Here is a 24121-nt window from a genome sequence, read left to right as displayed (position 1 = left end):
ACAGAAAAAACAACTTCTTTTTACCTCCAATCACATGTGTCAAATGATTCACCCAAATCATATCCAGCAAAGCCCATCACATAAACAGAAGCAAACCAAGAAACACAAAAGAATCACAATTTTTTAAACGAACAATCTTATGAGATTTTAGAAAATTACTATCTTTATCTTTTTCAAAATTGTATTGGAATCGTTTAAAATTGTCTTAGAACTAAGAAAATGTCTTTTGAATTGTAGGAATGTGTTGGATACAGGACAAACCATTTAAGAGTTGAGCTTCATAGGTGACAGCAGAATGCATACTGAATAAACCAGAGTAGAAGCACCAGCCATAGTAAAACTGAAAAAACATGGCATGAAACCAATACTCTGCAACCTGCAAGATGCACCAGTCACTACCATCAACACCATCGATTATGGCATAACTATTACAATTTTCTAACACTATAATCTACGCTATTCCTTTATCCCTTAAAATTTCATATAATTCAAACATATAAAGAGTTTCTGTTTCGCACTCAAACCGCGTCATTTCATATAGGCACATATCGTTTCAAAGCCTGCTTCCCTGCCACGGCCACTCCGGCGAAAGCGCCACCCACTGCCCCGGCTACCGCGGCAGACCTCACCCCTCTCGCCGCCCGGTACAGCGCGCCGGTGCCGAGCCCCGCTGCGACGCTATTCCATACATCGTCGGCGTCTCTAGCAGCCTCGATTCCGCTCTCGATTCCGGCGTAGAGTAACCCTAGTATCCCAACCCGGTTTCCCCAGACCCGACCCGAGTGTCCCGCCGCGTTCAGAACGCGGTTGATTCGGAGCTTCGCTGTGTCGCCGGACTCGAAGGCCCTGACACCGTCTACGAGGCCTGCGCCGGCGCCGCCGAGGGCTCCGGCCAGGTAGCCGCAGCCGGTGTAGAAGGTGAGATTCTCGCCCCAGGAGCGGCGCTTGCGGCGGGCCTCCTCGACGAAGAGGTATTCCGGCGAGGTGGGGAGGTGGTAGAGGTTTCGAATTGGAGCATCGAGATCCTTGTAGGGATTGTAGGCTCGGGTTCGGGTCTTCGGATCGGAGTTTGGTTGGGAATTGGACATGGGAAGAGAGGGTTTTGCAGACGCTAGGGTTAGGGTTTAGGGAATACAAAAGCCTTGTGGAAGTATTCTCAAACCAAAAACGAAAACAAAACTCGGTTCGGTTAAAGAAGCAATGCGATTAGATTCGGTTCGATTGGAGTAATGGACCGCACTTCCGCTCGAACCGGAAGTGTTTTTTTATTGAATCAGAACGACTTTGATTTAATTCAGCGTTACTTCAAGGATTCCACATTATGAATTTAAATTTTTTATATTTGGTTAATCACATTTATATATATTAATGTATTAATAGTTTTATAATAATAATTAGTGTAAAAATCATGTTTAACGTGTATTCTGATTTATTGCGTGAAAATTAAGGTAGTATTTTATAAATAGAGTATACCTTAATTTTACTTTGTAAATTAATTAGAGAAAAAATTCTTTCTGACTTTTGAGATTCATCTAAAACAAGTTCATGTTTATTTTGATTTCGTGGACTCATTTTTGTATGACACCAAAAGCACGATGGAAAGAATATTGGTCAAATATGATGATGGGGATTTACTTTCCAATTTCATAAGAGAAATAGTCCCACAAGTAAGCAAATAGCAAACAAAGCTATGCATCACTATACTTTCCGAATTCCGTGTTAGTTAGACAAAACAATATTCCTTCCAAACTCAAGTCTAAATAAAATTAACTATTTCTTCTGCTAATTAAATGTACCGGTACGATCGGACGACTTAGTGAGTCGGTCGACACTCGGATCAACTAATCATTTAACCATGGTGACCATGGTGAGAAGATCACACGTGACCAACCGACCCTTGGCCATGAGCCAAAGGTTGACTAAGTTAGCCGGGTTAATTCCTAGTTAAGGGATGTTTAGTGCAACCCTAAACATAAACCAATTTCTTAATCCGGTCCACCAATGAATGTCCATTAAGGTAATATAAATAGCACGCATTTCAAGGAGAAAGGTACGTCATTATCTACAGTACTCTGACACCCGAGTGCTAGCATCCCGATTGACTTGAGCGTTGGAGTGTCTTCTGCAAGTATTATCCCCGCCAGTGGAGCTAGACGACCGAGGGGAGGAAGGCGTGACAGAGAGCTTGGAGCATCAGTGACCGACCGAGTTATTTAATATTATCGAAACATGACAAAAATCATAAAAATAAATTATCTAAGCATATACAAATTTTTGTTATATTTATTTATACATTTTGAAAGTTTTTTATATTCATTGATTTTGATTTAGATTGTATGTAGATACATAACCATGTAGATATTTTAGAGGATATTTTATAATAATAAAATATTATATATAGAATGAATTGTAAAACAAATTTATTTATAAAGAAAATAAATATATATAATAAAGTATGAAATATCATAATATGATAATTATGATGGAAAAAAAAGGTATTATTATATATATTATTACATTAATGATAAAGAGAAAAAAAAAAGCCAAAAAGGGAAAACACCACCATCTTAGGTGGCTTTCCCTTCAAATCTTTGCATATGAGAAGGATGAAAAATATCACTGTTCATGGATATCCACTCTCTTCCTTCCCTGCACATCTCTTGATCTAAACCATGAATATTCACTCACATCCTTCCTCTTGAACAGTACAATCCTTGAAGCAAACAGAGTCTAACTGTTCGTGGGAGACAACCTGAGAACTTTTTAGGCTGTTAACTTTGATATCAGAAAGTAAGAGTATAGAAGAACTGAGTAAATTAATAAGTATTATACCAAATGATGCCAATTCCAATGTTATGAGATGTGATGAGAGAGTTTGTATAAGCTTGTCATAGTTGAAACCTCTTATTCCTTAACTGTGATGAGAACGCAGATGATATAGAAGCATATTTTGGCAGTTGCATGAACCATTCCTTTGTATGAATTTTGAAGTTAAGCATTGAGCAGATTCATATCAAAGCAAGATGGATTAGGAGTGTAAGGCAAGAGCATACTCTAGACTTAATCAAACAATTAACTCAGATGGAATGATAGCTTTCACAACACTTTCCTTTTAAGCAAATTTATTAACAGAGTTTCCACTAAGCTGTCTATATTTCTACCTCCACTACTTTTCTAATTTCTTTTTACCTCAGTAAATTAAAATTAGGTAATAGTTTGGACCCATATTACTCCGGTTAAACCATCTAACCGGTGTAATATATGACCCATATTCAAAAACTTTTTGATTTTTTTTTATGAAGACAAGGTGTCATAAACGTCACTGAAGTGACCACTTACAGGCACACGGGTAACCAGCTTTGCGTGTGCTAATACATGTGCAGTAACATGTGGCTGGGTAACCAATTCTGTCATTGGTGTAATATATTGCCCATATTCAAAAACTTTTTGAATTGTTTTTCATGAAAAGTGGGTGGCCATAAACGTCACATAAGTAACCACTTACAGACACACGGGTAACCAATTAAGTAACCACTTACAGACACACGGGTAACCAATTTTGCGTGTGCTAATATATGTGGAGGAACATGTGACTGGGTAACCATATCTGGTAGGGTGGGTGTTCAGTTCTATCATGGGTGTAATATATGACCCATATTATACCAGTTAAGTCATCCAACCAGTGTAATATATGACTCATATTCAAAAACTTTTTGAATTTTTTTTCATGAAGAGCGGGTGGCCATAAACATCACAGAAGTCCACTTACAGGCACATAGGTAATCAGTTTTGCGTGTGCCAGTACATGTGGAGGAACATGTGGCTGGGTAACCAGTTCTGATAAGATGGATGTTCAGTTCTGCCATGGGTGTAATATATGACTCATATTACACCGATTAAGTCATCTAATCGGTGTAATATATGACCCAATGACGTTGAATACTTGAACAACAAACAAAGAAGCAGCGTTTGTGCTTCCTGCTGCTTCTTTCTCCCTCCGACGAGGTCACTGCTTCTTTCTTCCTTTCGTTCGACCTTCCCTTTCATTCGAAACTCTCCCACTTCCGCACCCGCACTCAAACGCTAAACCCTTACACTCTTACAAAACTGTCACATCACTCTCATCAAAATTACAAAAAACCTCATTGTCACATCCTCACCTGATATCACATCTCTGACTTCAAGTCTGTGTTAGTGGACTGAGGTGTTAAGAAAACATTTTCATATAATATATAAAAGCATAGTAGATGAAAAAAATGTCTATGATAAGAGATAATAGGGTTTAATAGAATTCATTCAATCTAATTCTATGATTTAAATTAAACTTTTCATTAAAATTATCATGAGACTTTGTATGAGTTTGTTCTATATGTTTATTTCTCTTACATATAGTTTGGAAGAGGATAGATCACTGAAGAAATATAAAGTGAGTAATCGTATGGATGAATGAATGTTTTGGTGAAAGAGAAACTAAACTTTGCAAAAACACAAAGAAATGTGAAGGAATGTAACATTACATTATTGAAATGAGGAAGAAATAAGTGTTTTTTGATATATATTTTGATTATTTAACACAGATTATGAAACTTTTATAATAATAATAATAAATAACTAAAAAATAATTATAATACTAATAAATAAAATTATTAATAAGAATAAAATCATCTCTCCCTTCACATATTTATTTATGATTAAATAATTTATCATTCTATTTGTTTCCTCTTTCTCTTTGTTTTTCTTTCTATATCTTTTGTTTACTAAACAAGTATTAGACTTTTGTGCTAAGGTTAAGTTTCACTACAAGAAAAGAAAATCATTAAATAGTAATCAAATATAAAGACAAAAAATAATTAGTTACTATGTTGACTATTAGAGACTAATATAAAAACTAAAGATTATTCATATCTAAAGTAGTTTTTATTATTAATAAAAAAATTAAAATAGTTTCTAAATTAGTATCTAAATTAGCTATCTAAATTTTAGCTACTAATATTTTTATTATAAATTAGTCTCTAAAATACTAATAGAGACTAATATAGAATATAAAGTAGTATGTAGTTAAAATCTTGATAGATAATGGTTATATATTAATTTTAAAATCAATTTATAAATTTTTATTAATACTAGAAACTACTTTACATACCAAAAAAATTTTAGTTTATAAAATGATCTCTAAGTTAATCAAATAGTAAGTAATTATTTTGGTATGTAAAATTAGTTTCAATTTAATGATTTTCTTGTAATATTTTCTCATTATTAATATTCACTATTTTTATCTAGTTTTTTTAATTATGCGAGATTACAAAGTTGGAAAATGTTACATGCATACTTAAAACATGCAATAGAATAATAATATTTTAAATTTTTTAATTCATTCATTCTAAATTATTTTCAATTTTATGATTATAGATATTAAATACGGTACATCAATAATATAGTTAAAAATAAACTATATAAATAAACGCATAAGATAAAATAAATATATGTAATTAATATAACACTTATTATATATTAAATAAACATTAAATAGGGAACATTTATTTAAGTACCAGATAACATCCTAAGTATAACCAAAACTCGAAATTTAAAAACGAAAGAAAAAAAGATGCAAAAGATAATTACTCCTAACTAGAGCCGAAAGTTGAGATTTAGAAACTAAAGAAAAAAAAAACGGAGTAAAACGGAAGAGTTAGTTTCTTAGTCAAATTTACAATAACATCATCATTTTTATATTATTAAAATTTTAGGCTAAGTAGTTCCTATATCAGTGAAAAATGCCAAGTTTATTCACTAGAGAAATTTTAGTTTATTGTTTTAACTTGCACCAAATTCCCAGATACTTTTGGAATGTTGATCATGCCACTTGTCAACACTATGGCACAGTTTATTCCACCATTATTATGAATGAGTTAAAACAAACATTTGAATCAATCAATATTGTTGCAATAATTTAAATCAATTAATAGTATTTGTTTTTTACAGAATTAATTAGTACCTGCTTGATTAGCTTTCAACCATGAAAATAATAATGCCATCAATTGATTCCATCATTATACAAATGAACCAAATAGGAAAAGGAAAATGATAGGTTGACGGAGTTGTATACAATAGGTTTAAAAATAAATATCTATAGTAAGCAGTAAATTTTTAATTAAATGATATAAAAAATATTAAAATAATAGTATTAGGAGTTGTAAGGTGATTTTATAAAAAAATGGGTTATTAATATATTTGCACATAGGAAAAAAAGTGTTTTACCTCAAAACCTTAGCTTGATCCTTTCTTTCCTTCAGAGTTGTTTTTACAATAGCATGGAATAACATTCAAAATCTTATCAAACTGCTCATTTCAAATGCAAATGCATAAACCACTCCACCCTAAGAAAATCACTCAGAATTTTCTTACACAAAAATCACTGCTCCCATTCCTCTCTATACCAATTTAAACCCTGTGTATGTGTATGTGTGTGTGAACAATTATCTTACAGAAAAACTGTTTTAAGAATCAAATAAACTAAGGAAAACATCTTCACCATTCATGGGGTGGTGAAGGTCCAAGATTGGACCTTCTAATCCCCTGCCTCTCATTCATGGAGTTCATCTTGGCCATCCTCAAACCAGCCCTGAAGCTCTCAATGAAGTTGTGAGCTTTGGTATCAACATCAGGGCTAGGACAGAACAATGAAGGTGCACTCACACTTGCAGAATCTTCACCATCTTTGGCAAAAGGAGTATTCACTTTGCTTGTTTCGTCATGAGTACTAATTGTTGGTGTGTCCACACTAACTTCATCTAAATCAGGTGATCCACTGCGTGAACTACCAGTGCTGTCAACCCTGACATAGTCACCCTGCACCCGGAACTTCCACCCTGGCAACTTGAACGGCGGAAGCGGCGGCGGAGGAGGAATGGGGTTTAATGGTGACTCATTACCAGCCATCATCACTTTATCTTTCAAGGTAGAGGAAGAAGAAGAACCAGGTTCCCTCTTGTTTGATACTCTTGTTATTGCCACAGAAACACTGTGGGGGGTCTTGTGTTTCGCTTTCTTCAAAGAAAATAAGTTCTGAAAAACTTTAGGCGGCGGGGGCGGCGGGGGCGGCGGCGGTGCAGGCGGTTGTGCCAATAACGCTTCAGAATTGAAAATGCTATCAAAATTTTCAACGCTTCTTTGCCTTAGTTTCTTCTTCTTCCCTCTTAAAGATGTCCAGAACTCTATAGTGGGAGTCCCTCTTTTCTTCTTACCCTGCGCCGTCTTCGCCTCCGCCGGGTGCTGCGGTGGAGGTGGTGGCGGCGGCGGTTCACTCTTTACAGACGAATTGTCTCTTTCCGGTTTAGCATTTCGTTGAACACCCTTCGTTCGAATCATCAGCGGCGACGGCGAAGGTTGTGAACTCTGCGAATCTAAATCGTTTAGTTCAAGTTTCTCGATGGTTTCCGCTTGATATGTTCGCTTGGCTTTTCTCCGAACATCTTGCGTTCTCGTCGCCGGCGGCGGAGTAGATGGCGGCGAGAGTGAAATCTTCTCCACAGCTGAATCATCTGTTTCGTGTTTCTCCACGGTTTCCGATCGTTGTAACCGCTTGACACTTCGCCGAACAACTTGCGTTTTAATCGCCGGCGGCGGCGGTAAAATCTTCGCATCTACGTCATCCGTTTCATGTTTCTCCACAGTTTCCACTTGACACGCTCGCTGGACATTTCTCCGAACAGTCTGCGTCCCTTGTTGCGGCGGCGGCGCGGTGACGACATTTTCAATTCCTATTTCTTTTTCTTCTTCTTCAGCCTCATTACTCGGGTGCCGATGCTGTAGGAGGTAAGTATCATCGTAAAACCGGAACCTTTCATCGGCGGCGATCGGTTGGCGGAGATCGGGGTAGGAGTTGAAGCTCCTCAGCCTATTAAACGATCGACGAGGAGTGTGGCTGTGAGAGTAATCGTATTGGTACCACGTTGGTGGCGGCGTGGAAGGGTTGGAAAAAGTTCTACGAGAATTGGAAGGGGTTTCGGAGGTGGTGTTTCTGCTGAGGAAGCCACAAACAATGGCGAAGAGCACGAGTACGAGGTTGAGGGAATCCCAGCTGTTTTTCACCGTACGAGGTTTAAAGATGTTGGAAGCGAACGAGTGCAATGTCGGAACTACGATGAGCGAGAAAACCAGCGCGAGTACGAGGAATAGTACGAAGAGGGACGTGGAGGTCCGTAAAAGAGAGTAAGAGCGGCGGAAAAGGCGGCGGTCACGGTTCTCCGCCGCCCAGAACGGCGGCATTGTGAAAGTGTCTCCCTCTTGTTCCATTTTGTGTCGTGTAATGTGCTTTTTCAGTTTGTGTCTTTTGGGGTGGTGGAAATTGAAAGTGTGCTTTCCTTGATTGATGCTCTTCTCTGCTTTGCTTTGCTCTGTGTGATGGTTTGTTTCTGCTTTTGGTGTGGTTTGGTTGATTTATTAGGTTAAATATTGGTGGGGTTAGGAACGTGAAAATGTGCACAAAAACTGCTGGCGATTCCGTGTTGTTTGTCGTTTAGGGGAATGTGACAACCTAATTACAGAGAAAACAGTGGTAAAGCATGTGAGCATTCTAAAGACCTTCACTTTCACCTCGTCAACTTTGTACTAAGTTTTCTGCAACATTGTTCCTTGAATTGGGTTAGTTTTTCATCATGCTCCTTCTAATTTCTTCGTCCATGCATGGAATGGCATGAAACATAATTCAGAAACGTATTTGCATTAACTATCTGAGATGTGGACAACCAAACAACAGAGAATGAGTAAGCCCGTTGGAAGAAACCGCGTTTTGTGATTGTTGTTTCTAAGTGTCAACACAACTTTAATGTTTTGTTGCTTCTGTGCTAAAATAATCTAGCTTCTTATTAATAATCACCCAAGGGAACTTTTTTTTTTATTCTTTGTCTTTATTTATCATTAACAATGTAGCACAGACATATATAGATACGAACATCGATACAACACAGATACGAATATACGAATAATCTCTAAAAGATGTAAGACATGGAAATATAGATTTATATATGATATAATTATGAATTATATGAATTTACAATAAATATTTATATGCATAAGTATGTTTCATATTTTTTTCTAGAGCAGAAAAATATTTTTCATGCTGGTTCAAAAAGATTTGTTTCTTATTTTTATAATATACTAAAAATTATACAAAAAGTTTGAGTTTTTAAAAAATCAATATATTTTTTTTTTTTTAAAAAAAATTAGAACTATGCTAGAATTGTCAGAAATTCAATAAATATTTTTTAAATATGATATTTTATCGATATATGTCTTTGAAGTGTTATACGGTATTAGATACGTGTGTCCAACATGAACACGCCATTTAATATCATTTGAGTGTCTCATACAACAAAAGTATTCCTTTAAGCTGAGTTTGATTTAAACACTTTCTAATGCCACTTTTTTACTTTGTAACAGGATACTTTTTCTTCTTTTTCATTTAGTGCGTGAAATGGGTGATTACTTATGTTGATATTTTGTGAGTTCTGATCAAATAAAGTATGTTTTCCAAAACCACATTATTTTTAATTTATGTATAAACTCCAAAGTTTCCATCTTCCACCTTTACTTGAGGAGACAAATGAGGATGGGAGAGAAAATAATTAAAATAATATGTTTGATGGGAGAAATACAAAAGGAAGCAAATCATCACATCCTTCCTCGTTACATGATTCGTCTGTGTACTACCAGAATCATGAAAAGCAGGGAGCAGTGAAGATCCACCTATAATAATAACAACTAATTGTTTTGATCTCTATGAAAATCGATTTATTACCCGTTAATAAGATATATAACCTACATATTCAAAAGTCTATAAATATTATATTAGTGAGTATTCTTGATAAACTCATAATCTTTTGTAAATAGACCATTACTCGACTTTTAACCCTAAAGTTTGACAAACTTTTCTGAAAAAAAAAACGATCCACTCGCATAAATATACACTTTAAAAGTTTCCAACTCATTCTTGATAATAACAACTTTGATAGTGAAGTTTGAGAGGGGGCAAAGATTATGACCAAAACCAAGAGTTGTGTGATGTTAGAGGTAATTTGCAAATGGTTTTGGAGGTGACGGCTATAGCATCTCATGTTTTTTACTTTATAGTGACTTTGGTTTATTTTGATATGAGTAAATCAATGGTTTGATCAAAATTGATTACAATTATATTATTGTGTTAATATTTGTTAATTTTATGAAAATAAAGTATTGACAAACATGGATAAACCAATAAATTCTATAATTAAATATGTTTTTACTCTGCATTTATTTTTTATTTTAGTTCAAATTTTAGACTTCTGGATACTTATACTAAGGAAACTGTTATGATTGATCATTATTAATTCTTTTTACATGATAAACATGTAAGATATTCTTTAATCTGTTTGATCTTAGAACTATATGATTCTCACAATATTATTAACATAAATATGCTACCTTCATCCATGAAGATTTGTTCTTCAATATGTTGATAAAAGATGATCACAAAACTGGTTTTCTCCTTCTTAACCATTTTATCACTTTTACAAGACTTTATCATTAGCACTACTTTTTCAAATTTTAAAAGTAACTACTTTTCAACTTTATGATTTATTTATTTATTTATTTTAAATCACATATATGCCACATAGGACATATATGCATATTTTACGAAAACAAATTTTCAATGTGGATTATGACATTAAAATTTTTTATGTTAATTTATTAATAATGTAGATATTATAATATTATAATAGAGTTCACATTCAAAATTCCATTCTAAAAAAATACTTGAACCTGTTTCAATAGTTTTTTTATTATAAATATTGAGTGATTCTAAATTTTGTACTAAAAAAAATATTAATTCGTGTTAAATTTAACCTAAACTTTTATGGAAGTTTTGTAAGAAGGTAGTTGGGTAGGTAGTGAAATATGTAAATGAGGTGAATAAGTGTAAGGTGGGAAAAAGCTTGCATTAGAATCATATGTTACAGACTTACAGTTTCCTTTTATATGAAACGGCGTTTTAAATACTCTTCAATGCTTTGGCCCCAAGTTTTCAATTATTAAATACTTTGATGTAAGATGCAAGGCACGTGTAATCTAACATTCAACTTTCTCAAATTTAATTAACCATCAATAATCATGATAAAAATATTAATCATGCTAACAATATTAACAATGGTAATTATTATTTAAACATGGAACAATAATAACAACAAAAGCATTAATAATAACATAATTTTGATAATTTTGATGTAATAATATATGAAGCTTGGACACTCCTCTTAAATGGGTGTCGGTGTCTGATACTCATATCGGACACCAACACTCATATGACACATGTAGGACACGTATATGTGAAGTGTCCAATTCAAAAAGTATTTGTTAGATTTTTAACAATTCTAGTACGATTCTAACACAATTTTAAAAATAAAAAATACATTAATTTTCTAAAAAATCAAACTTTATTGTATAAATTGTTATTATGATTATAAAAATAAGAAACAAATCATTGTGAACCAGTCATGAAAAATATTTTTCTGCTCCAAAAAATAACTTGGAACATATTTGTGCATATAAATCTTTATTGTCAATTTACATAATTCATAATTATATAATATATACATTTGTGTCCCCGTATCCTACATTTTAGAGATTTTACGTATCTTCGTGTCCATGTCGTCGTATCAGTGTCTGTGTCAGTGTTTGTGCTATATATTAAAATTGGTGTTTACACCATTGACAACTTTTATTTCCTATTCTTAAAAACTATAATAATTTCTATTCATATATTTGTCTTTCTATAATTATGTGTTTTAATTATTTTTTGACATATATTCCGTATATCTTTCTTAGTGATTCAATTAAATAAACTTTTATTTTCTTTAACCAACACTGAAGTTTTTATAAGACATTATATTAAGAATAATAAAATACATATTTTCAAAGTACAATTAAAACAATCTAATAAAAAAATTGAAGTTTTTGAAAATTGAAATACTTTTATATTTTAATTTATTTTTTTACTGACAATAAAATATAATGTATTAATTAAGCCAATTTTTAACTTACTTTGTATATTTATCTATTTTAAAAATATAAAAAAATGGAAAAATTATTTGCTCGTCATTGTAGAGTAAAGAGTTGAATGATTTAATTTCTCCAATGAGCTTAAAACTGTAAATTTGTAAATTAAAAAAGTTATGCTTTAAACACCAAAAATTGAAAGTAAATTTTACTTTTCTTCTAACAGTATTTAACGTATATAATTTTTTTACTCAAATATATATATATATATATATATATATAATAATAATCTTATTTTCTACTCAAATGATTAAGAATTTATGTTGGAGTTCGAAGAAAAGATAATCTAAACGATGATCTGCATATATTTCAGAACCATGACATATCAAAGTTATCAGGTAAATCACAAATAGCTGAAATTTAATTGTTGCAATTAAAATGACAAAAACATCAACTTCGGTTGCAAGAAAACAACAAGATTCAACACATCAAGCACTTGAAGAACTGTTTGTTTTGCATATTTCACATCTTGGAAGCACTTGGCATATGCAATTTCTCATCTTGAAAGTAAACACTGTGAGAAGAGTTCGAAAGGACATCAACTTTCCACTCAGGGGTCTTCCTCAGATACCCCCCCACCAGGCTTTCATATGGTAAAACACCAGCAGCAGCACTACATTTTCACTTCTAATAAATGAAAGCTAGCAACTAATTACCAATACCAGAAACATACACACCAAAATATGTTAACTGAACCATCTTTTTGGATAAAATCTTGTTACATGACATCACATCACCCTTGTCTATACACAACTCCAAAATGGGGTGCAAAAGCATCTCTATGTTCACATAATTAAATGGAACTAGCTTTGGACCTTGGGAGCCTATTTTTCTTGATGATCAAAAGGGATTGCTAGAGCTTGATTGGGTTCATCAGGCTTGCCTTTCTCGTCGTGTAGAGGCAGATTTTAGAAGTGATTTTTGTCCTCCTTAGCTAGAGATAGGTTAGTTGATGGGTAAAATTACAAGACAATAACAGCCACTGTTATCACCGCAGCAGTTGTGAAAACTAGAGCCTGCAATACCAATAAAAGTGTATTAAAAACAAGAGCTATTTTCTTTTGAATACTACAAGATAAGTAAGATTTGACATGGCAAATGAAACAGTAGAAAATACTTCAAAGAGGATAACCTGTAAAGTACCAATTTTGACTGTTGAATTGTAAATGCATACTCATTCTTAAGCAAAGGACTTACCGCAATTGCAGAAGCAGCAAGGCCAGCCCGCTCTCTCGGATCCCGTTGATAGTAATTTCTGAAGTACAGAATTGTAGCGTAGTACCACATAAATGGACAGACAAATCCTAGCAGAAGACTGGCAAGAAAATTAGAGGGGAGGAGAAGATGCAACCATCAAACTATGCAAGCAGAAGAAATTGAGAAAGTGTAAATCTGTACAATATTACTCACGAGAACCATCCAATTCCACAGCCAAAACATGGTAGCGGCTTATCAAATTTTCCCAGTAGTGGGTTCTCTGTATCCCTGCTTGGAGCATACTTGTCTTTTCTTTGTTCAGCTGTATCCATCTAGAGCCCTGCGTTATTAAACTTAAGTTCAGTTTACTTTTTCTCACACAAAAAAGAGGGATACTTAAGTATTTGAGTGTTTCTTTTCACGAAAAGGCACTAGAATCATAATCCATATAGGAAATGGGAATAGAAATAAAAAGAGAAACAAGAAAAGGAAAAAACAAAGGCAAGTTGATAAGTAGATGTCAACTGCCAGAGTCCCTGATCATTACCAAACAAACACAAATATATAAGAGAAGCAACAGAACATAATGAAGAAGAGTTTCTACATCTCATGTTACCCTGTGTAACTTCAATCATAAGCAAGAGATGAACCCCCTCGGATATTTGAGAACTTTAGAATTTCCATCCATTTGAATATTTTATATCTGTCAATGATAGTGTGTTTTCTGTTTTTAGATTTCCATTGGGAACCACAAAACCATGGTTTGGGAAAAAAACTATAAAAGACAAGCTTTTATTCAAACGGTAGTTCCCAAGTTGGCAGCTATTCAAGGCCAACACACAAGTGGCTAAAATGCTTTTAGTTTATTATTCCTTCAGACTGGCAACAAAAACTCATGAAGAAGCTACAGTGAATGAAAACCTTTACTCAAGTGCTTCAACGGTTGCACATATAAAATATTTACTATCCATTTTACAGAGATGAAACAGAAAAAGTACTAGTTTCAGTGACATCAAAGGCCTTTTACTGAAACGTTATTATCTCCCTATCAATTGGGAAGATCTAGGCTTAAAATTGGACCAGAATAGTAAGCTAAACCCTATTTTCTACAAAAATTATCTCTAAACAGTACATAGTTTAACACAAATCAGTCAAATTCAGAAGACCGTATCTATTTCAATGATTAACATGGGATTTGCATACCTATTTCACTACATGTAAGAAGATAAGCGCAGAAGTGTTTTGGGCAATTGATTTAAAGAACATATATTGCCTTAACAGTTCGGTATTGAAGAATCCAAGAATGCACAATGATAGTTCTTGAGGCATCAATACAAGAACCACAGTTATCTAATAATTTCTTAGGCAATATATATAGTAATACAATCCTCACAAAAAGAAAGATGACACTAAATACTAATGATGAGATACTAAGATTATTCTATTATGCGTTTTTTAATACAAAGCAATCACTGCAGTCGTGTCCCTTGTGTGGCATTTGCATACAAAATCATCAACACACCCAGCATGACTGCAACATAAAATAGCAGGTTAAACTTTCAGAGGACAATTCCAATATTCTACCTACCTGGAGCATCTAAAATGGAAGAAAATCTAGCAGTGTTTGAACTTTCACAAGGAAAAAAATCAAAAATAAAAAATTAATTTGGAATATCCAGGTAACACTACCTCAAACAAGAGGTCACTTCAAACAGTATAAATAAACAGACATCCAAACAAACTAGACATTGCACTTTTCACATGACAACTCAGAACAAAATGATCAGGTATTCCACCATTTCACTAAAAGTATCCTCGGGCACAAGCTGGCCTCCTTATAAAGAACTCTCAAATCTCAACCCCGAATTTCACATAACTGGAGCGAAATTTTTCCAACCAAAAATTTTCAGTCCTAAATTATAATCAGTGCCAGCATCTAAGAGATAGACAATCCACAGATCGAGGATAGATGCTTAATGATAAAAGATCTAGAGCTTAGCTCAGAAAAACAGGATGATCAAAGTCAAATTAAGAAATTATAGATGAACTAAAGCTACCTCTGAACAATGAAAACGTCTATTCTTTTTCAACATCAGAAAACATCTAATTCATCTACACAGTGGGTGAAAAAAATATTACACACCAGAAAGGGAATTATGAGCCGTTTCTTCAATTGACACTCAACATAACCAAGCATGCAAGCAATGCCCAATTATGAATGCTAATATACTTTAACTTTGCTTTGCTTTCTCATGCAAGTTAGAGGATCCATCACCTAAAAGGAAAAGCAAGAAAACACTCACATCAACCAATCCCCTGTCACTAATTGCATTTCAAGCTATTCCCCCAAAATTACAAAAATCATAACACACAAGTCAAGCATAATTATGCAGAAACTTCAGAATCAATGTAAGAATAAAGAAAATAGAACCTCACCAAAATCAGCACTCCCTTACAAGTAAAGTTATCAGCTCACACAAACTACAGATATAAAAATATAAACAAATAATAATAATAATAATAATGCTTTCCCCCAAAAGCCTGCAATACAACAACAATTTTACAGCAACAATTTTAAAACCTTCGACAAAAAAAAAATCAACTTGTTTAAAAATAGCGAAGACCCATATTCCATTAACGGTGTTCCTTCAACCCCTTCTTCTAATTTTCCATCCCCACCTCCCCAATAAGAATTTTTTTTAAAACAAATGTATAAAAATTAAAAATTCACCTTTGAATTTGAAGCAGATGAAAATGAGAAAGAGAAGCGCTTCTAGAGAAGGAAAACGAAGCGCTTCTGTTCTACATGGCGGCGTTGTTCATTTGTTCGGAACTGTAAGTGGATAGTACACTGCGGAAAACTCGCCTTTCTCGTTTCTTTGGTTGCTGTAAGAAAACAAATACACTATCTTGTACAATTGGGATCATACAATACGACGTCGTGCGCTCATTTGTACTTTTCTACAAAAATTGAATTGAAATTTATTTTTGGATAATCGGGTTAGTATTCTCCTAAAGGTTGTTATTACTATTAGTAAACTATTTAAAATTTGTTTGAGTAGTCAAAAATATTTTTAAAATAATTATATAAATTTTATAAAATATAAACAGTAATATGCTTTTTATTAAATTTTTTATTATTTATCACGTTAAATAATCTAATAAATGAGACTAACATAGTTTTTTTTTATTTTAACTCTAAAATTAATATTTTCAACTATTATATTATGATTTTATAAAATACTCTACAGAAAATCAATTTATTCTTTGATAAATAATACAAATCCTAAATTGGAAATGATTCTTATTATTTGAGGTGTCAGCCTAACTGAAATATCAAGTTGTATAATGATATTTAACATGAAAATATTTTTATATAAAAACAAAAATAATAAGAATCCTAATAAATTAAAAATTCAAATTTCATGGTTATAGTATTCAAGGGAGTATAGAAGATTCTCTTACTTTAACAATTATCTTAGCTAAAAAATCAATCATTAAAGCGATATAGAATACTATGTTTTAATAACTTTTAATCAACAAAAACATATGTTAAAAAATATGATGCTAATACTTCTTATAAAATACCAAGGAATCAAAACAATACCTCTATAAGTTTGAATTTGTAGCCGTTTCTTAGGGATTATGAAGTGGTTGCAATTCCTTTATAACGAAACTAATGACTCACTTTACATATTATCCTCTTATCCTCACTTTTTTTTAAAGAAAATACAAAATTGAAAAAAAAAACTTAGGAATGAAAATTACAATTGAAATATATGTGGAAAATTCTCTCCACATCTCCATATATTCTCCACTACCTCTATATCTTTTTAATTCCAATAATACCCCTTTTGAGTATGGTGAAGAGTTTGGTATCATTTTCATTTTTAAGTGGTGGTGATTGTATGTGGTAGTTTATTTTAAACTTTGGTGATTGAGGTAAGTTTTGTAGTATTTTTACTAGTCACATTGACTAGAGGTTAGAGTCTTTCATAATATATAAGTGGGTGCAAAACTCACCTCTTTGAGCCGATTTTATAGGGTTGAGTTAGCCTTAAAGTTCACTTTGTAGCATGATTGTGTTTCTTAAGTTTCTTTTCTTTTTTCTATAAGCCACAAAATCCAGAATAAAAAAAACAATGACTCTCTTCAACCCTCTTACGCACATTCAAATGATGAAATTACTCTCTCAAATGTTGTGATTAAAGAAAAATGGAAGTGTTAAAGCTCGAAGAAGGTATGCAACTCTAATGAAGGTATGATGATGTGAGGGGGTGAGAATGCAACGAGATTATTTAAAAATACAAGATTATGTTATTTAAAATTTTAAAAAGGTTAAAATTGTTTTTTCATAATTATTATAAGTTTGAGGGAATGTATGGAGGTGGAGAAGAAATTTGCCAATATCTTTACATCTTATTGGTTCAAGGTTAAACATAAGAAAAATTTAAGATTTGGGTATTATTTTAATGGAAAAATGTGATTGGGATTCAAAAAATTACTATATAGAAATATCAATCAAGTTTCTCAATAAAAAAAATTATTGACAAAACTATATTTATCTCTGCTCTAAGTTTTTATAGTGTCAAATGGGAGAAAAGAGTAATATCTTATTGTTACTTATACTCCTCACACTTAATGTTTTAATTTAAAAATAAATTTTTCTTTTTCTTCTAGTGTAAACTTTCATTATCAATATCATGATAGTCTTTGGTATATGTATATTAAATAAGCATAAGTAGCAAAATCAATAATTTTTATGACCTTAATTTTATAGCATTCTAATTTTAGGTGCATGTTGACTTCATATCAATATTTTTTTTCTAAAAATCTTATCTTACTTTATGATAAACATTGGCAACCGATGTTATCTAAACTTAGGCAAATGAAATGTAAGCACAAACATTGTTAAAAACGGAAATCCAACTAATAATACAGTTCCTACCAGATCATGGTAGTTTGCATGAGAATATAAAAACCTTGTTTCTTGTATCTCAAATTATTTAGGTTCTTTAATAATCCATTCAAACGTAAGATACCATTGTTCATCATGGCATCAACATCCATTGTGGTCGGAAAAGACAGCACCGTGATCGCAGTCAGTGGAGGTCGACACAGCAATGGTGCTGTCAAATGGGCCGTGGAACACCTCCTAAAGAAGAATTCCTCATGCATCCTTCTTCATGTTCGAACTAAGACCATGCTTACTCGTAGGTACCCTTCTCCTTAGTCTTTTAAATTTTTCAACCTTGCATACACTATCCATGTAAAACTATACATTTTATATATGTAATAATGTTCCTTTTAAACTTATGTTGTTCATAACCATATATGTTATGTATAAGAGGTTAGGTTTAAGGTTTTTGTCTGTGTAAAGAGTTAGATTTAGGTAGGGTTTTTTATAAGGGTTGATGTATTTCTGAAATACCTCTTATTTATTAATTTGTTTTTTTGCTGATAAAAAAATTCTGATATACTATGGTAAAGTTTGAACATACCTTAAATGTTTTATTTATATATTTTTTTACTGATAAAAAAAATATTTTAAATTATTTGCTTGGAATGAAGAAGAAATGTAAAGGGGAAGAAAAATAATGAAAGGTTGAATACTTTAAATTAATAGAAAATGAGTGGTCATTTTTCACCTTTTATTCATCAAAAACAATTCAACTTATTACGAACTGAACTTATAGGATTGAAGTTTGCACTCACTTATATACCATGAAAGACTTTAATCTCTAGTCGATGTGAGATCTCCAACACAACTCTTTAGTGTTTTTTTTTTCTTCACTTTCTTATTTTGATTTCATAATCCAAACAAAAGTTAAATTAGGTCACTTTAATATATACAAGTTAAATGATAGTTATGTATTATGACTTTTTTCAAATATGGTTTGTGCAGCTGAAATCAGTGATGTACCCAAAAATGGTCGTCCACCAAATGAAGAAGAATTGCACCAATTTTTTCTTCCCTTTAGAGGATTTTGTGCCAGAAAAGGGGTGAGTGATGTATTTCAATGCATCTTACATCAACTTTTAAATATATATGTTTGTATACACAATTGCTATAATTATATTTATGGATGTTAATAATTTCAATTTCAGATCACAACAAAGGAATTGGTCTTGCACGATCTTGATGTTTCAAATGCACTTATTGCTTTCGTTGTTGAAAATTGTATAAGCACCCTTGTTGTTGGTGCTGCTACTTCTTCTTGGGGTTCTCTTTTAAGGTCACTTATTCTTTTCATTAACCTGCATAAACATTCACGTGTAAATATTAGCTTCTCGTTAGTACATGTAAATTTGTGTAGGCACATAATTCTTCTCTAATATAAAAAATTCGCCATAAACTGATTAATAACTAACTAGGAAATAATTTTTTTTTATGATTGACAATTTCCATCACTACAAGAAAATCATTAAACAATAATCAAATTTAGAGATAAAAAATAATTAATCATTATATTAATTGGATTAGATATTAATTTAGAGACAAAAAATTATTGATATTTAATTTGGTTTTTATTATTAATAAAATATTATAAATTGGTTTTTGAATTGGTATTTAAATTAACTATTAAAGATTTAGATACTAATATTTTAGATTCTGAATTAGTCTATAAAAGACTAATAGAGATTAATGTTGAACATAAGTTGTTAGTAGTTAAAATTTTGGTAGCCAATAATTATATATCAATTTGGAAACTACTTTATAATTTTTTATTAATAAAATAAATTATTTTAGATACCAATAATTTTTTAATTTATAAAATATTATATAATTTAGTTAATATAGTGATTAATTATTTTGGTATCTAAAATTAATTTTTATTTAATAATTTTTTTGTAATACACTTGTAAGGAATTTTTTTTTTTTGGTAAATTTGAGCAAAACATGGTTTCAAATGTAGTTGTAATTAAAATTGAAACATGTATCAAAAGTTATCATCATCTTTTACTTGCACTCTAGCAACTTGGTTTTGACTATTGAGCATTATTATTAGCAATCTTCAACTGAGTTTTAACGAGTGGTTTTGTGTGGTTTATAGGAGATTTAACAAAGATGATGTGTCAGCTAGTTTAGCAAAATTTTTACCAGATACTTGCAGTTTATATGTTACATCAAAAGGAAAAGTACAACATATTAGACCATCAGGTCATCATGCTCATCATGTTCATCATCGTCAACAACATGTTGAAGCCACACCAACTAAATCTTTAAAAGAGATAGTCAATATTTTGGAAAATGATCCACACAAGAATCCCACTAATAGCCAAGTAGCTTTTGAAGATACAGAGAGGTATGATTTCATCCTTAAGAACTTGAACTTTTAAGAACTTTGTTTTTTTATTAGTTTAAGAAGGAAAGTAGTTTTAATAGTTGATGGGTGATTTCATTAACTTAGTTATATGCTCTTGCTATCTTGATATTGTCTTGATTATGCAGGAAACATAGCAAAGATTCAATTAAGCACCAGTCTAATAAACTTTGGGAATATTTAAATGAAATTAATGATGCCACTCTAACAGTACAATATAAGTCCAATGAAAGTATCAATTCACCAAAAGGTCCAATTGATTACCCCCCATCACAAGCTTCATCTGTCAACAATTCTCCTGGAAATAGTGATAGCACAGGGAAATCACTTGGTTTTCCTTTGACTAATAACTCAAATCCTAAGAACATGTCTTCTGCAAAAGAACAAGTAAGTCTTTTATTATCTACAAAGAAGAAACATGTCACTTTTTTTCACATGTTTAACACTTTTAAAAAGTTTATATGTATTTCACAATTGTAATAAAGGATCAAGTTTGCATGCATGTGTATTCATTTCAAAACTTAACACATGATATAGAGTTTAAGGTTGGATTAACTCATGATTTACTCCTTACTTCAATCATTTGAAATTAGTTGAGAGTTTTTAAGCATAATTGACAAAAACTACTCATCTTTTTCAAATGGGAGTTTATTTTTTTTACCCTTTTTCAAATTATTTACAGGTAATCTTTGATATGCAAATGAGGAAATTGAAATTAGAACTAGAAAAAACTACAGAGAAGTATGGTATGGCTTGCAAAGAAGCTGTTCTAGCTACACAAAAGGTAAAATCATGTTATAGGTTTTGTTGAATGCACTGATACAATGTTATAATATCTTTAATCATATGGTTATAGTTCATGTAGTTCAAAGAACTTAAAAGATATGTTTATTTTTCAATCAGGCAAAGGAGCTTGAAAAGTTTAGACAAGAAAAGGAACGTGACATAGAGGAAGTAAAACTTGCTCAAGTGTCTGCATTGGCTTTGGCAGAGGTAGAGAGACAAAAAACTAAAATGGCTATAAAGTCAATAGAAATATCAAAACACCTAGCAAGAATGGAGACTCAAAAGAGAAAGGAAATTGAATTAAAAGTCAAACACGAAGAAGAAGAGACTATTAAAGCATTGCATGAAGTTATATATACTAATATTCCCTATAGAAAATACACAATTGAAGATATTGAAGTTGCAACAAATAAATTCGACAATAATTTGAAGATTGGTGAAGGTGGATATGGACCTGTCTTTAAAGGAGTGCTTGATCACACTGTTGTTGCAATTAAGGCCATGAGACCAGATATAACCTATGCAGAAAAACAATTTCAACAAGAGGTACAATTGTAGTTTTCTTTTAATAACAATGATTAGCATGAACTTTAAGTCTACAATTTGCAATTCAATACAACTAAAAATATGCAATTCTACATGCTACATGCTTCCTTCAAACATGCCTTAAGTAATTGACATGAATGATTTTCATGCAGGTCATTGTTTTAAGCACCATAAGACATCCAAACATGGTGCTTCTCTTAGGAGCATGTCCAGAATTTGGTTGCCTTGTATATGATTACATGGTAAATGGAAGCTTAGAAGATCGTCTATTCCGAAAAGATAACACTCCTCCAATTCCATGGAAAACACGTTTCAAAATAGCATCTGAGATTGCCACTGGCCTTCTTTTTCTTCATCAAACAAAGCCTGAACCCCTGGTGCATCGAGACTTGAAACCAGCAAACATTCTTTTAGACAAGAACTATGTGAGCAAGATCAGTGATGTTGGTTTGGCACGACTTGTTCCTCCTTCGGTGGCTAATCAAACCACACAATATCGTCTAACTGGTGCAGCTGGAACATTTTGTTACATCGACCCTGAGTATCAACAAACAGGATTGTTGGGTGTGAAATCAGACATATATTCATTAGGAGTGGTGTTGCTACAGATCATTACAGGAAAATCTCCAATGGGCTTGTCACACTTGGTTGAGAAAGCTCTTTTGTCAAATACTTTAAGTGAGGTGCTTGATAAAAGTGTTAGTGATTGGCCAATGGAAGAGACTTCATCGTTTGCTAAGTTGGCCTTAGAGTGTTGTGAGTTGAGAAAACGTGATAGACCAGATCTTGGTACCATTGTCTTACCTGAATTAAATAGAATATCGAATTTATGGGATGATGAGAACAAACATCCCCTTTCTTAACACATGGGTTGAGACCATCTTCATCTTACTCAATCTTTGTGTGCAATCTTGCTTCATGAAATTGATATTATATAATAAAATTTTACATTCTAAATATTTTTTAATGAAGCATATGCATGACATAATAGTTATGGACTATTGATTCAATTACTATTGTTTATTAAGCAATATATTTTACACTTTTTTTTATTTTATTATATGTTCTCAAACGGGTTTGGGGTCTAAAGAACGATTATTGCTGCTCCTTCCTTCGGTCGATCACTGTCACTCCAAGTTTCCTGCTTCGCCTTCCTCCTCCCGGTCGTTTGGGCTCACAGGCTGGGATGGTACCTGCAGAAGACACTCCACCGCTCAAGTCAGTCAGGGTGTCGGCACTCGGTTGTCAGAGTACTGTAGATAATGACGTATCTGGTTCTTCGAATTTGAGCTATTTATATTACCTTAATGGGTCTTCGTTGGTGGACCGGATTAGGAGGTTGGTTCGTGTTTAGGGTTTTGCTAAACAACTATTAATTGTGAATTAACCTTGCTGACTTTGTCAACCCATGGCTCGTCGTCATGGGTCGGTCGGCCACGTGTCGTCGCGTGGCCTCCTTGTAGTGGTTGGGTGGTTAGATGGTTCGAGTGTCGGCCGACTCAGTGAGTCGTCCAACCGTACCTGTACACTTGCCCCCCAGGCTCGAGAGCTGGTACAGCCGAAGAGTCTGAGTACTGGTTTCCGGTCAGTGATGTGATGATGGGTGAAGTGACTGGAGGCGGCGTCTGAACGGGTGATGTGACGCGCATTTATGAGGGGGTTTTGGGCGCCAAATGACGTGGACCGTTGGATCAAGCAAATCCAATGGTTGAGATTTTTGTGATGTTTGGGCTTCCGAGTCATTTTCGGACTATAAATAGGCATTGCCAACAGTGGCTTCTCGCGCTTCATGATTGTCATTGTGCTCCGAGACCCGAACGGTTGCGATCGATCTGTGCTGCGCTCTTAGTTCGTCTGAGGTTAGTCATGTCTTCTCATTCTCGTCCTACGTCTTCTTCTTCGACCGCTCCCTCTCCTCTTCCCTCTCCTCTTCGTCCTCGTCCTCTTCGTCTTTTTCTTCTTCTTCATCCACTTCCACCTCCAACAAAATCCTTTTGGTCGGGGCAATTCAAACCATTGCCCCAAAGACAGAGGAAGTGAGGGGCGATGATGCGGGCATTGCATCGGATCGGTCGAGCTCATCTGAGCGACCGCACCCTCATGAGGGCCCTGACTGGATCAATCCCAAAGTGTTTGGGATCGCGTCCGTCTTTCATACGGACGCCTCTATTGCA

The 24121-nt window shown here is 33.2% G+C and overlaps 4 protein-coding genes across 12 annotated transcripts; 1 reads left to right on the top strand and 3 right to left on the bottom strand.

The window, feature by feature from the left end:
- Positions 1-200: 200 nt before the first annotated feature.
- LOC137819252 (mitochondrial import inner membrane translocase subunit TIM23-2) lies at positions 201-1196 on the bottom strand. Of its 2 annotated transcripts, none has more exons than XM_068623041.2 (2): positions 519-1196; positions 201-376 (listed from the first exon to the last, which is right to left on the bottom strand). In XM_068623041.2, the coding sequence occupies exon 1, from the start codon at positions 1086-1088 to the stop codon at positions 534-536; it is 555 nt and encodes a 184-aa protein (XP_068479142.2). In that variant the 5' UTR covers positions 1089-1196; the 3' UTR covers positions 201-376; positions 519-533. The 2 variants fall into 2 exon arrangements, with proteins under 2 accessions (XP_068479142.2, XP_068479143.2); XM_068623042.2 differs by having other exon boundaries at positions 525-1196.
- Positions 1197-6317: 5121 nt separating this feature from the next.
- LOC137818451 (uncharacterized) lies at positions 6318-8686 on the bottom strand. Its single transcript, XM_068621897.2, has one exon. The coding sequence runs from the start codon at positions 8293-8295 to the stop codon at positions 6529-6531; it is 1767 nt and encodes a 588-aa protein (XP_068477998.2). The 5' UTR covers positions 8296-8686; the 3' UTR covers positions 6318-6528.
- A 3689-nt stretch (positions 8687-12375) lies between these two features.
- On the bottom strand, positions 12376-16211 carry LOC137818450 (Ribosomal protein L18ae family). Of its 8 annotated transcripts, none has more exons than XM_090296651.1 (5): positions 16022-16207; positions 15434-15565; positions 13504-13630; positions 13291-13397; positions 12376-13109 (listed from the first exon to the last, which is right to left on the bottom strand). In XM_090296651.1, exons 2-5 carry the CDS (start codon positions 15485-15487, stop codon positions 13056-13058), a joined length of 342 nt encoding a protein of 113 aa, XP_090152777.1. In that variant the 5' UTR covers positions 15488-15565; positions 16022-16207; the 3' UTR covers positions 12376-13055. The 8 variants fall into 8 exon arrangements, with proteins under 8 accessions (XP_090152777.1, XP_090152779.1, XP_068477995.1 ...); XM_090296653.1 differs by lacking the exon at positions 15434-15565 and adding an exon at positions 13907-14821 and having other exon boundaries at positions 16022-16203; XM_068621894.2 differs by having other exon boundaries at positions 13291-13408; positions 15348-15565; positions 16022-16195.
- A 2132-nt stretch (positions 16212-18343) lies between these two features.
- On the top strand, positions 18344-22810 carry LOC137818076 (U-box domain-containing protein 35). The gene is made up of 8 exons (XM_068621299.2): positions 18344-18503; positions 19196-19293; positions 19399-19526; positions 20346-20597; positions 20744-21002; positions 21298-21399; positions 21519-21947; positions 22100-22810. The coding sequence occupies exons 1-8, from the start codon at positions 18344-18346 to the stop codon at positions 22808-22810; spliced, it is 2139 nt and encodes a 712-aa protein (XP_068477400.2).
- The last annotated feature ends 1311 nt before the right edge of the window (positions 22811-24121 follow it).

The sequence above is a fragment of the Phaseolus vulgaris genome, chromosome 10 (genome assembly GCF_051622355.1).
Source record: "Phaseolus vulgaris cultivar YP4 chromosome 10, ASM5162235v1, whole genome shotgun sequence".
NCBI classification, from domain to species: Eukaryota; Viridiplantae; Streptophyta; class Magnoliopsida; order Fabales; family Fabaceae; genus Phaseolus; species Phaseolus vulgaris.
The sequence above is the reverse complement of the archived record's forward strand: the minus strand, read 5'-3'. Positions and strand labels throughout refer to the sequence as shown.